The sequence below is a fragment of the Onychomys torridus genome, chromosome 22 (assembly GCF_903995425.1).
Source record: "Onychomys torridus chromosome 22, mOncTor1.1, whole genome shotgun sequence".
Lineage (NCBI taxonomy): Eukaryota > Metazoa > Chordata > Mammalia > Rodentia > Cricetidae > Onychomys > Onychomys torridus.
The window spans coordinates 31,878,198-31,894,390 of record NC_050464.1 but is presented as its reverse complement, the minus strand read 5'-3'; the positions used below and the strand labels follow the sequence as shown (position 1 = coordinate 31,894,390).

Here is a 16,193-nt window from a genome sequence, read left to right as displayed (position 1 = left end):
TTAGTGCAGTGCAGTGAGGTAGAAGGAGGTGGTTCCTCGGACACCTGCCTACCTGGCTACCTCTGTGTCTTGGGACAGCCGTGTCCACTTTAGCCAGACAGGCATACCCAGAAGCTGGTGATGATGAAGACATGGCCATCCTGTCCTAACCAGCTGGATTCATCAAGTGAGAATGAGAAAGAAGCCTGAAGAACCAGCTGCCACCAGACAAGGTCCAGGATTGGCTTTTGTGACTTACTCTGTGTGAGCCACAGTCAGCTAGCTAGAGAAGCTGGCTTGTAGTGGATAGCCATCCCAGCATTGGCCTGGAAGTTCCAACCCCCATTGAGGCTTCGGTAATGATCACGCCCACTAGGTGGGGCAGAGGAGGGAGCAGAAGACCGAGGAGGAAGAGGAGGTCGCTCTCTTGGTTCTGGGACGCTGGACGCGGGAGGTAGACTGAGCAGAGTTCTCCAGAGAACACCGCCAGACTGCGCCATACCTTTGCCAGACCCTGCAACCTACCCCTTCATTTGTAAGTTAGCCCACAAAATAAACCTCCCTTTTAACTATGTGGAGTGGCCTTAATAATTTCACCAACACTGGCTCCCTGTTTCTAGGTGACCCTAGCCATGTGCTCCCGACCCTAAAGTCAGCCCACCTCTGCCTGGCACTCTGCAAGGCCACAGCCCCTGCCTGACAGCCATAAAGCCCAGTAGGAAGGCGGCAGGCAGCCCCTGGCTCACCGGGATCACCCGCTCGAGGCAGATGTTGAAATTTTTCCTCTGGTTAGGCTTCAGCTTCTTGAGTGAGAACCTGGTCTCACCAATGAACTCATTGTGGCCGAACTTGTCCTCATCACACACGGAGATCCTGCCGTGGAACAGAGAGAAACAGCAACAGATACTGAGACCCCTGTGCACCTGAGTGAGAGGTACTGAGTGTGGCCTCGGTTTACCTGCAGCCTGGTGAGTGACTCAGTTCACGGCCTGAGGGGTCTATGCCTCTCATGATCCCAACTAACCACTGTTCACACAAAGAGCTAGAACATTCCAGTGCTGGGGGCCTTCAGTCAGGGTCCTTCCCTAGACCCTCCCTTACCCTAAGAGACCCACTCTTCCCTGTAAGGGGCCACACACCTTCACTAGATCCTGTGTAAATAGGATCACACAGTGCACACCGTCTTGAGACAATGGCTTACAACGTAGCCCAGGTTAGATTCAAATTCACTATGTAGTCCAGGCCAGCCTAGAATACCTGAGCCTCCTGCCTCAACCTCCCAGGGTTGGGGTGACAGGTATGCACACCCCTGCCTGCTTATCTACACTTCTCTGTGGCTTCATCGGTACCACCCATGTGAGTCTTAGCCATGCCCGAAGCTGTGGGTTCTACATCCAAACACAGTGAGGAACAATACCCCCCCACACACCAGTCTGTACTGAGCATGTGCAGATGGCTCCATGGCTGCTTGGATAACACAGGCTGATGGCTGTGGGCACCTGGACATGGAAGCTCCCAACTCATCCTCCACCCTCCACCTCCTGCATTTACAGTTCCTGCTGTTTTCTAAGGGCTGGTCCCACCCTTCACTGCCACCCGCAGGCACCTGAGTGTCTTTCTCTGCATATCCTCCTCTGTAATGCCATGGTACTGCAGTGTCTCGTTCCACACAGGGTTCCGCGTGTTGCGCAGGGTCTTCGTACGAAGCTTGTTGGACTAGAGGTCCAAGAGACAGACAGACAGGCAAGCATCCATCAGTAGAGAGAACCTGGAGACCCTCCTCGAACATCCCCTTAAGTGAGGAAGCTTAGGCATCTCCCGTGGAGACAGACATGGCTTATAGCAGAAATGACACCACTCATTCTGAGGCAGAGACATGGGGATGTCTCCCAAGTCCTCAGGAAGTGTCCTCCAGGCCCTAAAGTCCTCAGAGGGGACGGCCTGTCTTCCCTCCTCCCTCCCACAGCACTGAGGATCGAACCCATGGCCATGATGCAGTAGGCAGGTGCTCTCCCCCTGAGGAACACCCCCACCCCAAACAAACTTAAACCTCAAGATGGAGTGCACTAAGTTTCTCAGGCAGGCCTTGAACTTGTGACCCTCCTGCCTCAGCCTCCCCAGTAGCTGTGCCATCAGGTTCAGCCTTTTAAAAAAGTAGCAAAAGTTTTTCATTTTACTCTAGGAGAGAAGACTAGAAATACACCTACAAACCCAAGAGGCAGCTGGATGGTCCTAATTCACACTAATGTGTAAATGAACGGTTGGGTTTTGATGGTCAGCAAAAGTCACCAGTGGGCTGGAGGAAGAAGAGGGACCATAGCATCACTAGCCAATCACAGCCAGGGGTGGGCATGTCTTTAGCTCAAAGACAATGATGAGACAAAGTGTGTGTGTGTGTGTGTGTGTGTGTGTGTGTGTGTGTGTGTGTGTGTGTGTTTGCTGCCCTGCTGGGCTCCAGGGTCTTGTTCTGGGGACGCTGCCTCTTTCCCCACCATAAGGGCTTTGCCTGTCGTGGGATGGGTTGGGGACTCAGGCTCTGAGGAGGAAAGCCTGTGCAGCACCCGGGGCTGCTGCATACCTTGCTGGCGCCAGGCAGCAGATGCAGCTTCACATACGGATCTGCCAAGCCATTGGAGTCCATGGGCTTCAGTCCCTGCAGGAGGAGGAGGAGGCACAAGAGGGTCAGCCAGAGCAGGGGATGGCATCTGTCTCACCCAGTGGGGACAGAACAGAGGGACACTGGCATCAGGCACAGAGTTTAACAACATACCACTCCCTAGCTGTGCAGCCTTGGGCAGCTTTCTATGCCTCTCTGAGCCTGGTTCCACACTGTTGGATGGAGGAGTGGGGTGGTTTCAACACAGTTGCCCCTGGCTATTGTAAAAGGGATGGAGAGGGCACCCCAGCATAGACAGCAGAGAGGAGTGGCTGGGGATAGAGACACTCCCGAATCCAGGGTCTGACCTCTGCCTTCATTTGAGGCCTCAGTTTCCCCCACTTGGAGGATGAGGCTCACACTGCCTGTCCCTCCTCAAGGCCAAGAGAAAGTAACTTTAGCATCATTTTCTGAGATGAGTTAAGCTGGCTTTGTTCACCTGAGCAATGCTCAAGGTTTTGTGACTCACACACTCTCCACCCACCCAGGCTAGGTAGGAGTCCACCTGTGACCTCGACCTGCTCATCTGATTGACGGGGCCGACAGTAACCACAGCTCGGTGGGGTTCAGGGAGTAATGAATGAAATCTTGCCTTTGAAGATGCGCCTCATGTATCCAGGGTTGTAACCCCAGGCATTTGCTTTCTGACCTCAGTTTACCCACCTGAATAATGGGGCTAATAAAAATGCCTTCCATAGCTGGGGAGATAGCTCAGAGGTTAAGAGCACTGACTGCTCTTCCAGAGGTCCTGAGTTCAATTCCCAGCACCCACATGGTGGCTCACAACCATCTGTGATGAGATCTGGCGCCCTCTTCTGGCATAATATATACATAATAATATGTATATGTATATGTATATGTATATGTATATGTATATGTATATATATATATGTATGTATACATAATAAATAAACAAATCTTTAAAAAAGGATGTTGATTCTTGTTTATCCTCCAAACTGGGGCATTTGAGAAGTGAAAGAAGTTTGTTCATTTCTACCACAGGCCAGCAGGCACAGAGAGGGACTGTCCTAGATACCCAGCCACTTAGCATTTGGTTTTCCCAGCCTGCCTTGGAGGAAGGACACCACTATCATCCCCATTGAGCCAGAGAGGGTCAGCCACTTCCCCAAGTAACACAGTGAGGTGTCCTGGGCCAGCATCCACTTCAGGGGAGTCTGGTCCAGATCTTGCTAGGTTGTTTTTCCCCACGGGATCCCAGACTTAAGTTCACGTGCCCCCCCCCACCTCACTGAGTCCCCCAAGGTCTGGAATTCAGCTCATACTCCACTCAGCCTGCTACAGTACCCCACCCCACCCACACACACACAACGACCTTAATACCACAGCCACAGTTCCCACCTCACTGCTGCCCTTGGTGGACAATGACATCAGCAGGAGAGACGGAAAACTCGGAGTCACCAAGTCAGGCTGTCTTGGTGGCACCCCTCTGGGTGCTGGGGGTGGCCTAGGTGACCCTCATAGCCAAGCTGCCTCCACTCCCAGGAAGCGGCCATGGGACCATCCCCAGAGGAAGTCCTCCCAAGGAAGTCTGCTATGACTGATGACAACCCTGTTCACATCTCTGCCGTTGCCACAGTGACAGACAGTAGGAACCAGAACTGGGACCCGTCCCCTGAGCCTCTTAGGAAAACCAGAGCATCCCCGGGGGTCCCCACACACCTTTGCTCTGATGATGGTACACTGCAGGTTGCTGTTGTCCTGGTCATAGAGAAGGCTGAATTCCAGGGCACCCAGAGTGGCTACAGGCAACACCGACGGGGGAGCCAAGAAAACATTAGATCTTTAGTCAATCCACAAACATTTCCTGGGGACTCACCAATGGGTCCAGCCTCAGTGAGGTATTGGGACCACAGAAGAAAGGAAGGGCAGGCCTGGTCTTATACTCCATCCTGGTAGACCTCTCTCCTGAGAGCCTTCTGCAATCATTTGTATGTGTTTAGTTAGTGACTTCTTCCGCTGCCAGGTTGAGAGTGGCCTGAAGATAAGGACTAGGGTTCTTGATTGACTGCCCTAGCCCTACTGTGTGCCTTGCTCCTGTGCATGCCGAAGGAATGCATGGATATCAGCATTTGCTGGTCCTCTTGCTGGGAATGCGCTCTCTCCATGCTCACAGGGCTCACACCCTCTCACGCTCTACAGCTTGGCTCAAAAGTCACCTCCTAGAGAAACCCTCCCTGATTGCAACCTCCAAGCAAAGTGCGTGTTTCATTCCAAGTTTGACTCTCCTGTTGCTTTTTGTCCCGATGACCTAGGGCCTGGAGCCGCTGAGGCCACGTGGAGGTCAAGAAATCCTTGTCGGTGACAAAGCTGAGCAATTGAGGAACAGAGAGAAGCCAGCTGTACCCTGACTGAGCTTACGCCAGGGCAGCCTGGAGGCTGGCAGAGGTCACACTCGGGAGATTGAGGACAGAAGAGCATCCAGGACAAGGATGGAGGAGGACATATACAGAATGCTCCCGGGGACTGATAAGGCAGGTGGGCTCCCCTCTCCCTTCCCTGAGACCACACACACACAGACTCTGGAGAGCCCCCATGTCAAAGGGGGAAACTGCTATATCATAAAGTGTGACCCTCAAGTGACTGGAGCCCTGTGGTGGGCTTCCAGCCCCTCTGCTCACTGGCTATGCTGGCTAGTTTTATGGCAACTTGGCACATGCTAGAGTCATTTGGGAAGAGAGAACCTCAACTGAGGAAATGGCCCTACCCTACCAGACTGGCCTGATGGGACATTTTTTTTTTTTTTTTGATTGATGGAGAGAGCCCAGCCCCTGTGGGTGATGTCATCCCTGGGCTGGTGGTCCTGGGCTCTATAAGAAATCAGGTTGGCTGAGCCAGTAAGCAGAGTCCCTCCATGGCCTCTGCATCAGTCCTGGCCTCTAGGTTCATGCCCTGACTTCCATTCTTGATGGACTACAAACTGTAAGCTGAAATAAATTCTTCCCCAAGTTGCTTTTAATCCTGGTGTTTATCACAGCCATAGAAACCCTAACTTCCGGGACTATATGCAGACTGAGAGGAGAGAATTCCTGTCCCCACTCCCTAGGGATAGGAACTAGGGAATGTGAATGGCCCTGGTGGGAAGGGAGGCCCACCCAGAGCTCAGCTCCACCAGTGTCCACTTTCTTGGCCTGCAACCTTAGTATTAACATTACTGCCATTCCTCATATGTGCTCAGCCCGACACAATCAAGGCGGTCTCCAGTTCACCAAGCACTTTCCCTGTGGTGCCTCAGTTTACCTACCACCCATCAGCCTACACAGGAAGCAATACAAGCTAGGGGTCTGGACCAGGTGGCCCCGCCTCCCACTAGCATCCAAATGTTCTGCTTTCCTGGCTGCTTCAGCCATAGCAGATGAAGAAAAAGCCCGTTTGTGTGTGTGTCTGTGTCCCCCTGGGTCTGAGTTCAAGAGGGATACAGCAGGTGCCTAATAAATCACGGTAAGGATGATCTAGCAGGGATCCCAGTCACGAGGGAAAAGTGACTGCAGATAGACATACATCATTAGACTCAGGTACTCATGCCTGTCTGAGGGGGTTGTGGGCCGCCGGATAATTCTGTCTGGCAGATGGCTACCTGAGGTGAACCTCAAGAAACCCCATCAGAGCTTTAAATGACTCAATGATGCTCCACCCTTGAGCTTTACCCCAATAGGACATGTGGTACCATCACTGACCACACGGTGGCGCTCACCAGCCATCCCAGCACTGGGGAGTGGCTGGCCCTAGCCCTTTCCCAGCACATCCAAGGCCCTGGGTTTGATCCCCAGAACCACAGGATTTTGAGGGTTGACATGTTAGCGACTAGATGGCATCTAATGACTTCAGAGTCCCATTCCCGCCCTATCTCCAGCTCAGTTTCTGGGTGACATTTCCCAACATGCCCCCTCTTCCCCTGCCAGAGCCACCTACTTGCTTCATCTGAGTCGTAACTATTGGCTTCCTCCTCCTCCTCCTCTGCAGGTGGTGGCTGGCGGGCAGGGGCCGCCTGGGAATAGGGGCCTGCCATGTGGGGAGCTGACGGGAAGCCCCCAGCAGGTCCTGTCCTCTCCTCCCGGGCTGGGGCGATAGCCCCTGGGTAGCCAGTGTCACTTGGAGGAGCCTCTGTGGGGACAAGAGGAGACAGGGAAGAGGTAGCGTTGAGTCTGTGTCTCGTAGCAATGCGGCTGGAGGAAGCTTCCAGAATGCAGGTTCCCAGGCTGCACTCAGAATCAGGGGTCTGGGAGCCTGCATGTGACAGCTAAGCCCCAGGGCTGATTTGGATAAAAGCAAGATAAACCCCACAGAGGTCGGTCTGTGGTGTGGACTCAGCCAGACCGTATGAACCTTAACCTCAGCTGTGTGACGTAGGGCCAGTTACTTAACATCTCTGAGCCTTAAGTTTCCTTATTTGCAGAATGGGAGTTACGAATCCAAAGGTGCTTCTCTGGCAAACAGTATTAGTTGCGTTCAACAATGAGGGTCCATGAAAAACCATGGCTACCTCATAACCATGACAACCAGGCACCTGAGGCCTGCATGTGGGTCATGGAATAATCACTGTTTGCTTATCATGAGCCAAACATACACCAGGCTCCACAAAAAGTGGTTTTTGTTTGGCTGGTTGGTTGGATTTTGAGTTTTAACTTTTTTTTTTTTTTTTTTTGGTTTAATTTGTTTAATCATCCCAACAAGACTGTGAGGGAGGTCCTAGGCTGACTCACACTTCATAGAAACAACAAAACACTGAAGCTCAGAGAGGTTTAGTCACTGGCCAGGAGTAACACAGCAGGGAGTGAATGCCAGGCAGTCTGGACGCTGGGCCGCAGGAGCTGGCTTGTCAGTGTGGACAGTCCAGGGTTTTGGAAAGTGGGCTGCTTAGGCCTCATCAGACAGGTCTTGGGGTACAGGCTGAGTAAATGTGTTCTCTGAGAGGCTGGGACAGTTCACACTTGCCTGCACTCTGCTCTGGAAAGCGTCCTGGCCCGGGAGCGGCCCTGCTGCCCCCAGGGGCCCCTGCGAGGGGAGAGAAAAGGGGGTGGTGATGAGGACATACCTCTGGTGTGTGTCCTTCCCTCATTTCACAGGGTGGACGGGAGGCAATGGTGTGCAGAGGTCCCTGGGATGTCTGGAGCTGTCGGGGGGTGTGGTGGGGTGGGGTGGGGGCATGGCTGGCATTGGAAAAGCCCAGGTCCAACCTCAGCATGGAAATCTTTCTGAGTCCTGATTCCTCCTCCAAGGTGTGGAAGAGGTACCACCAAGGCCCTGTCCCTTCGCAGTGGATAGATTGCTCCACCCACCCACGCCTCCACCTCAGTTCTGCCCTTAGCATGGGGCCTCCTTCACTCCCAGGGTCTAAGAAGAGCTCAGGCCTCTGCCTGTTTCAGTCCTGCAGGGTGATGGCACTGGAGTCACTGCTTGGGGACACCAGGGCACATAGGGGCTGCATGACAGGTACCTGGCTGCACAGGCTGAGGAGGTGCCTGGCTTGGCATTGAGGCCGGGGCGGGACGGGAGGCCTGGACTGAGTTAGCCCTCCTCAAACCTGCAGAAAGAGGAGGGAGACAGCATAATTCACATGTGCATGCGTGCGTGTACACACACACACACACACACACACTCTCTCTCTCTCTCTCTCTCTCTCTCTCTCTCTCTCTTGAGGCTCCACTGAAAGCTGCCCTTCTCTGATCCTTCTTTGTTTTCCCTCAGTGCTTAGGCCCTCTGGGCAAATCTCAGTGGCTGCAGGGTGATTGAAAAGCACAGGTCAGCTGGGACTCAGGGATGCAGGCCTGTCATCTCAGCTGCTCAGGTAGGAAGCTTGCAAATTTGAGGCCCGCCTGGGACACAGAGTGAGTACAAGACCGGAACCTATCTCAAAATAAAACAATATAATGGGCCTGTGGGCATGGGTCCACGTAGCGAGCTTATGTAGAACCTGCCCCCAGTGAGTGGATGATGGGATTAAGTGAGATAATACATGTAAGGAGTTTAATCACGTGACCGGTGCAGAGCAGGTGCTCCCTAAGAGGAGTTAGGGTTACTAATGGATTGTTCCCCTGCGCACCTTAGACAGCCTGCATTCAACCAGGAATCCTGGAATAGGCTAGGAAGAGAGGAGAGAGCACTCAGGGGCTCAAGGGCCATATGGAGTGAAGAGGCACGCGCCCGGAAGTAGGTTGGGGAAGCCGACTTGGGGAGTGGTGTGACCTAGGGCTGTGTCCTTCCATCCAGGAACTCAGGGAAGCGGGCAGTGAGGTCAGCTCAACATGGAGTGGGTGGTGCTAGGAGCTTTCCAGATAAGGAGACATGGACATTGATTGTATAGATGCACATGTGTGTATACTCTTGTGTGTGCATACATGTGTGTGTGTGTGTGCATGTGCCTGTGTGCACACACACGTGTATATTTCTGCCTGTGGGGAATGAATGCAGAGGCCAGAGGTCAACACTGGGTATCTCCCTCTACCATTCTCCACCTTATTTTTTGAGAGGGTTTCCTCCTGAACCCAGAGCTCTCCATCTCAGGCAGGCAGCGGCTAGTGAGCCCCATGACTGCTTGTCTCTGCCCCCCATCTCTGCTCTGGGGTTACAGTCACATGACAGGTGTGTGCCACCACACCGTGCATCTGACATTGACTCTGGGGGATTTTGTGTGGTCAGGGATGCCCTGACGCTGCCTTTTCCTTCAGGAGGCTGAACAACACATGAAAAGCACTGATTACATTTAGAAAAGCCAACTGAAAATGTATCAAACATACACACACTCAATGCATGCACCCACATGCACACACATGTACATGTGCTCACACACAGGAACATGCATGCTCCCATATGGTGTGAGTGCACGTGTGCGCACGTGCGCATACACACACACACACACACACACACACACACACACACACACACATTCATGCCCATGAACGAGCATGTGCACACAAGCTAAATCATCAAACACAAAGAAAACACAAAGGACAAACTTCATGTCACAGCTTCTTAGATTTGACACTCAAAGCAGAGGACCAGTTGGACTTCATCAAAATCAAAGTCCCGAAAATCAAGTGATAGCATCCACAAAGACAGCAAGTGAGCCACAGGGGGACAGAAGCCATTTACAAATGACCCAGTCACAAAGGGCTGGAATCTTCCATGTAAAGAACACCAGGAGCCCAAGGGCAACAGAGTCCTGGTTAAAACACGGCGGGCCAAGGGCCAAACCAGACATTTCTGTGGAGTATCCAAGTGGGAAAAACTGGGTGCCATCGACTTTTAGGGAAATGTCAATCAAATCTACAGCACCACTCTGAGATACAGACTCACACCCATGGGGTGGGGATAGCTAGTACTTAAAAACCAGCCCACAGCCAAGTGTGGTGATGTACATCTTTAACCTTGGCATGGGGAGACAGGTAGGTGGATCTCTGTGAGTTTGAGGTCAGCCTGGTCTACAGAGCGAGTTCTAGGCCAGCCAGGGCTACATGGTGAGACCCTGCCTCAAAAATAAAAAGCGAGTGAACAGAAACCAGCACTGGGCTTAGTGTCTCGAGCTTGTAACCTTAGCACTTAAAGAAGTAGGAGGATCACTCTACACTCCAGTCCAGGCTAGCTACAGTGGGAAGCCCTATTCCCAAAACCAACCAACCAAGCAAACAAATACACCAAACAGCTAAACAAACCAGACAGTTACACGAGTTGACAGAGGTATATAGAAACTGGAACCCTTGTGTATAATTGACAGAAATGTAAAAGGAGTCTACACTACATAGGAAACAGAAGGGTGGTTTCTTTAAAAGATTAAATATAGAACAGCCCAACATTGCGGTATTCTCACTTACAGGTACCTTCTCCAAAGACTTGAATAGATATTTGTCGGAGATGTTCATAACAGCACAATTCACAACAGCCAGAGAGAGGCTCATGCGCTGAGCACCTGGCCTCCAGCTGGTGGCACATTCTGGGAGGTGGTGAAACTTTAGGAGGTGGGGTCTCACTGGAGGAAACCGTCCACTTCCTGTCCACTGCTGTGTGAACTGATCGGCCACACCCTCCCCTCTATGACAGACTGAGACCTCTGAGGCTGTGAGCTAAATTCATCTTTCTTCCTTTTAGGTTACATCCTTCGTCCTGTCTCAGTGATGAGGGAGCTAAAACCCACGTTTTAGGATGTGAATACTGAGAAGCCAAGAATGGGGGTGCACACCTGTAATCCCAGTGCTCGGGGACTGGGGCTAAGACAGGAGGGTCATGAGTTCAAAGCCATCCTGGACTCATAATGAAATAACTCCTCTCTCCCTCTCTCTCTCACCCCTTCCTCTGTCTGTATGTGTTGGGGGTTTGATACCAGAGATCACTGTGGGTCCTGAACACTCAGCCACCATATTGCGACCCAGTCCCCCACTATAAAAACAGGGATGCTGTCCCAAGACTCAGACAAGGTTTGTTAGAAACAAATGTTCCTAGCCTAACACTCTTCGCTTTCAAAGTCAATTGGCCAAGACTCTTCCCACCGGGCATTTCATAGTATAATCTACTAGTGGTCCCAAGAAGCTGGACCCTGATACTATACCTGTTAGTCAGTTATGTCCTGGCCACATTGTCTTGCCCATTGACACCAACAGCAGAAACCACAGGGGAAGGTAATTAGATGGATAGTCACTTTGCTCAAAGCTAAGTGGCCTTTCTTCTTTAGGGAGTCAAACAAAGCAAAAACTCATGTGGTTTTCATATGCCATGTTAGGGCAAGAAGAGGCTTGATCACAAGATCACAATTACAATGTCTGGAGCTAGAATTCTATGACTCCTTGACTATAGACCAGAACAGGTGATGGGAACAAAACATCATATACAGTAGGTACTCAATAAAGCCAGCACATGCCCACCTCTCTCACCTGCTGGGCTCCGGCTAGTGTCTCCAGCACCCCCACCGTGACCTTGGTCCCAGGCCTCAGAATCCCGGGAAGCTGTACTCATTCGTGCCTCAGAGGCCCTGCGAGTGGGAGGCCCATGGCTTCCTCGCCCGGGAGCAGAGGTGAGGTCGGGGCCTGCAAGGAAAGGCTTGGCTTGAACAGAGAGAGGGAAGTGGAGGGGTAGGGTCCCGGAGTGGGGTCGGTTGGCAGAACCCACCTGGCTTCTGACCTGGGGCCCTCCTCTCCTCCATGTCACCTGGAAAGAGAGAGAGAAATAATGCAGAGTGCTGACTTTCTGGTGTGTGGAGAGTTCTTACTGCACAGCTCCACAAGGGGCTGGGCCGCTCTTCCTGAGAAAAGGTTCGGAAGCATTAAGTAAGCTTCCCTCCAGCCTCTCCCTCAAGCTTGCTCCACATTTCCTTATTGCATGTGAAGTCATAAGCACAGACCACCCAATAATAGCCAACTCTTCTGCCTAGACCAGCAGTTCTGTCCAACCTTTGACATCATAACACGGCATCGTTATCTGTGAATCTACAATCAAGCACCACACAGCCATGTTACAAAAAAAAAAAAAAAAAAAAGACTGAAAATTCTGCTTCTGTTCTAAATAAGTTTGCAGTTTTGTTCATAGCATTCATAGCTATCCTGGACTGTATGTGGCCTGTGGGCTGTGGGCTGGACACTCCCAGCAGAGGGAAGAACGGTGACCAGAAGGAAGGATGGTTGGTAGGACTGCACACTCCTCAGGGACACAGTGTCTGTTAACAACTTGGTGGCTCTACAAGAAGAAATGGCTCATGTCACTCCATAAAGAAAACTTTTGGCACCAGGCGCCATGCCTCTGAGAAGTCATCCTATGAGAGAGTGGGTCAGGGGCTGAGATTTGAGCCCATGTCTCTAGCTCACTTCTGAGAAATGATGCTCAGCATTGCTGCTCAAGTTGGATCATGCCATCCAGTGTTAATTGGGATTATTACAAGGGCTTTGTCTGGCCAGTCCAAGTGGTGCTATCCAGTGAAAATGTGATTTTAATGGAGTCATTTTTCTTCCTACTTGCCTCTCTCTTTTAATGATCATGTTAATTATTAATAACCAAACTCAGATAACAGCCATGATATTAATAGTGCTGGTAATTTTCTTTTGCTAATTTCATTTCTATTCATCTTTCACTTTTAATTAGTCCAGTTTCAGAATTGTTTACAGTCGATAGAAGAGACACAAATGAAAATCAGGCATGGTGTCGCACACCTATAATCCCAGCACTAGGGAGGTAGAGGCAGGAGATTCAGGTTCAAGGTCACCCAATCCTCGGATAAAAGGGAGTTCCAGAGTATCCTGGGCTCCATAAGATTCTTCCCAAGAATAAAAAGAAAAGGGAGAGGAAGAAAGAGAAAGAGGAGAAGGGAGGAGACAGAGAAGAGGAGGAGAGGGAGAAGAAAAAGGAGGAGGGAGGGGAAGAAAGAAAAGAAGGGAGAGAGAAGAAGAGGAGGAAACACAAGAAAACCAGGAAATCTTCTTTAGCAGGCTCAAGTTCCCCAGGTTCCATGGTATTCAGGTGAGTGGGGGGGGGGGCTCTCCCAATTCCTAATTTTAATTTCTTCTTTTGTGCTTTTCAATTTCCCACTAAGGAAGTCAGCAAAGCCATTTGGCAAGCTGGTTTTTCTAGAAAGTTCCTTGTGATACCCTCCCAAACAAGGTTCATGGAAAACTGTGAAGGGGCTAAGGAGTCCTAGACAAGAAGCCAGAAGCTGACTGGCAACAAGTACTTTCCTAAGACACCCCCAGGTAGACCAGTAGGCTGGGACCTGTCTAAAGTTCTGAAAAGGGTTGGCTTTGTCCTACCTCGAGCTGGAGCCCGGGCTGTAGGCTGCTCCGGGGCGGCAGGCTCACCAGCAGGCTGCTGGGGCTTGGTCTTCTTTATAGGCATGGGCTGTGGAAGGACCTGTTTTGGGAAACCCTTGAAGAACCATGCTCCTGAGCGCTTCCAGACCTGGGAAGGGAGGAAGGCAGGTGTGGGAGACATGGCAGCCAACTGCCAGTTTTTAATCTTTGTTTATCTTTGCTCCCGTAGCTCATGGCCATGACAGTGGCCACATACATCTGTTCCATTCACCAGCCTCACAAACCTGATGGCCATTTTATTGATAGAGAAAGCTGAATGTGTGCCATGTCAAGAATCAATCCGATAACTCACAGCCAGAGAGAGGAAGAGGAGGGTTCAATGCCAACTTGTAACTATGGCCTTGCAATTGATGTAAGTAATATGGGATGCACCTGTAAGCCTCAATACTTGGAGGCAGGGTGATCAGGAATTCAGGTTTGAGGTCAGCCTGGGCTACATGAGACCTTGCCTTAAAGAAGACAAAACAGATTATCTACTCCCTGACAACTTCTTCAAGACCCCAGGCCTTTATCACGACTTCAGGTTAGACAAGATAATATGGGAACATCTGGAAGATCCCCACATTCTCATCTTGCTATAGCCCTACAGGGTTATCCAGTGTGGCACATAATAACAGGGCTTCCATGATTTGGTCTTCTGGCTTATGAGATCAGGAGCACAACCAGAGGAGTGTGCAGATGTGGAGAGGGGAGTCATGGTATCTATCCCCCTTGGTTCTCTCCCTGCTGTTGGGTGGTGATGACCCCCTGCTCCCTCTACCTGTCTTCCTGGCTACTGTGCCCTCCTTCCTCTTTCAGTTCAGACCAGGGGGTGGATTCAGAGCCCTGCCATCATTCATATTGGGAGGTTACCCCTCTACTTCTGGTGTCCCCCACTCTGCCATAAATAGCACCTTCATCAAACCTTCCCTGTGTGTCCTGCTGTCCTGAGGCTGAAGAGAGAAAACATGACCATGGTGATAATGTCTCCAAGGCAAGAATCTGCAATGGGGGGGGGGGGCGAATGGTAAAGAAACTGTGCCGATTGGGGATGAATTCAATAACACAAGCAGGTGTGGGCAAGAGAAGGATTCTAGAAGAAAAATGGACAGAGAAAAGGGAAGGAGGATGGGGGAGGCAGAGGATGAGGTAGGAGGAAGAGAAGGAAGCAGAAGTGAAGAGATAAACCATCATGGAGGAAGGGAGAGGGTGAGGAACAGAAAACAGGGAGATGAGAAAGACAATGGGCAAGGACAGAGAAAAGCTGAGGGGACCCCCAGTGGGTGGAGGGTAAGCAGGAAGACCTGACCTCAGATCTCTAAGCACCCACCTCAAATCTGGGCAGTGCGTGCCTGTCACTCCAGTGCTGGGGGGTAGAAGCAGGGGGATCCCAGGGGCCCACTGGCCAGCCAGCCTAGCTGAAGCCATGAGCTCCAGGCTCAGTGAGAGACCTGACTCAAAACACAGGACAGAGACCATAATGTCAGATACCTGATGTTAACCTCTGGATGCCATAGGTTCATATCTGGGGTAGCACACCATCACATACATGTGCATATACTTACACTCACCGAGAGAGAAAGAAGAGACTTGTGGGGAGGGAGACTCATAAAGTGAGGGACAGGGATGGGGAGGGGAAAATCGGAGGGTGATGATAAAGAGGCAAAGAGAAGAGAGGAGGAAGGAAAAGACCATAGTGGCCCCAAAAGAGACTTTGCCGATTCACCAGCCATTCATTCCTGTTAGGTTTTTAGACAGGGTCTCATGGGTCCAGGCTGGCCTCAATTCCACTATGTGCCTGAGGCTGACCTTGAACTCCTGATCCTTCTGCTCCCACCTCTCCAGTTCTAGGGTGACAGGTGTGCACCACCATGCCCAGTTCAGGCCATGCTGGAGATTGAATCTGGGTCTCCTCATGTGTATTAAGCAAGAACTCTGACTACCTCCCCAGCTCTAGGCTAGTTTCTTTCCTACCAAACCCTGAAGACACAAGAGCCAGGACAAGCCCCAAGTCTCTAAGTGCCACCACCCACAGCTCCCCACTCCCCCATCCAGGCACAGGCCTGGCCACTCACCTCCCTCTGCTCAAGGCAGATCTTACAGAGCCATACTGGATGTGGGCGGTTATTGGAGGTCTCAACACCACACTTGGTGCAGACATTCTGTGGACAAAACACAGCCAGAGCATACACAGGTGAAGCATGCTGTGAGCTGTTGGGGGACTATGGACAGGCAAGAGGGGTGTAGGGGTGGTAATGAAGTTCAAGATCTCTTGGGGGATCCAAAGAACTAGAACCCCTTTTCACTTCCTCCCGAAAGCAAGGCCAGTAGGAATAAGGTTTCACTTTGGGTCTTGCTGCCAGTGGCAAGAGATGGATTCTTTCCCAAGAGGTCTCTCAAAGAATCCATCCTGTGGAGCCTGGGTTCTCACCCACCACCTAGAAGAGGCCACTGGCATGATTTTTAAGAAAAGCCAGTGTATTCATTCTGTTTATTGCTTCTTTCTTTTCCCAGAAGACTTGAGACAGTTTTAGCCATGACTACATGCCCACCCACTCCAGTAGACAATGGCTGAATAATAACCAGACAACACAAAGGAACACTGTTCTTTGGGGTGAGCTTCCCATTGGCTGAGGATGAACAGGAAAACCCACAGGTGCATAAAATTGTCTATCAAGGTAACTGTTATCATGCATCATCTTTCACATGAACTTTCCCCAACACTGTATTTGTTTGTTCAAGACAGGTTTTTTTTTTTTTGGTGTAGCCCTGGC

The 16,193-nt window shown here is 51.1% G+C and overlaps 1 protein-coding gene across 3 annotated transcripts in view; it reads right to left on the bottom strand.

Moving 5' to 3' along the window:
- The window catches only part of Rph3a (rabphilin 3A), a 79,996-nt gene that overhangs the window by 7,450 nt on the left and 56,353 nt on the right, over positions 1 to 16,193 (bottom strand). Inside the window, exons 7-17 of one of the 3 annotated variants that reach the window (XM_036171616.1) lie at positions 15,495 to 15,581; positions 13,381 to 13,528; positions 11,753 to 11,791; positions 11,509 to 11,670; positions 8,091 to 8,177; positions 7,589 to 7,648; positions 6,566 to 6,757; positions 4,316 to 4,395; positions 2,558 to 2,632; positions 1,586 to 1,695; positions 726 to 852 (exon numbers count right to left, since the gene is read on the bottom strand). In XM_036171616.1, the coding sequence (XP_036027509.1) occupies positions 726 to 852; positions 1,586 to 1,695; positions 2,558 to 2,632; positions 4,316 to 4,395; positions 6,566 to 6,757; positions 7,589 to 7,648; positions 8,091 to 8,177; positions 11,509 to 11,670; positions 11,753 to 11,791; positions 13,381 to 13,528; positions 15,495 to 15,581 (1,167 nt within the window). The remainder of the gene's footprint in view (positions 1 to 725; positions 853 to 1,585; positions 1,696 to 2,557; positions 2,633 to 4,315; positions 4,396 to 6,565; positions 6,758 to 7,588; positions 7,649 to 8,090; positions 8,178 to 11,508; positions 11,671 to 11,752; positions 11,792 to 13,380; positions 13,529 to 15,494; positions 15,582 to 16,193) is intronic. The other 2 variants (XM_036171617.1, XM_036171618.1) reach the window with 2 other exon arrangements.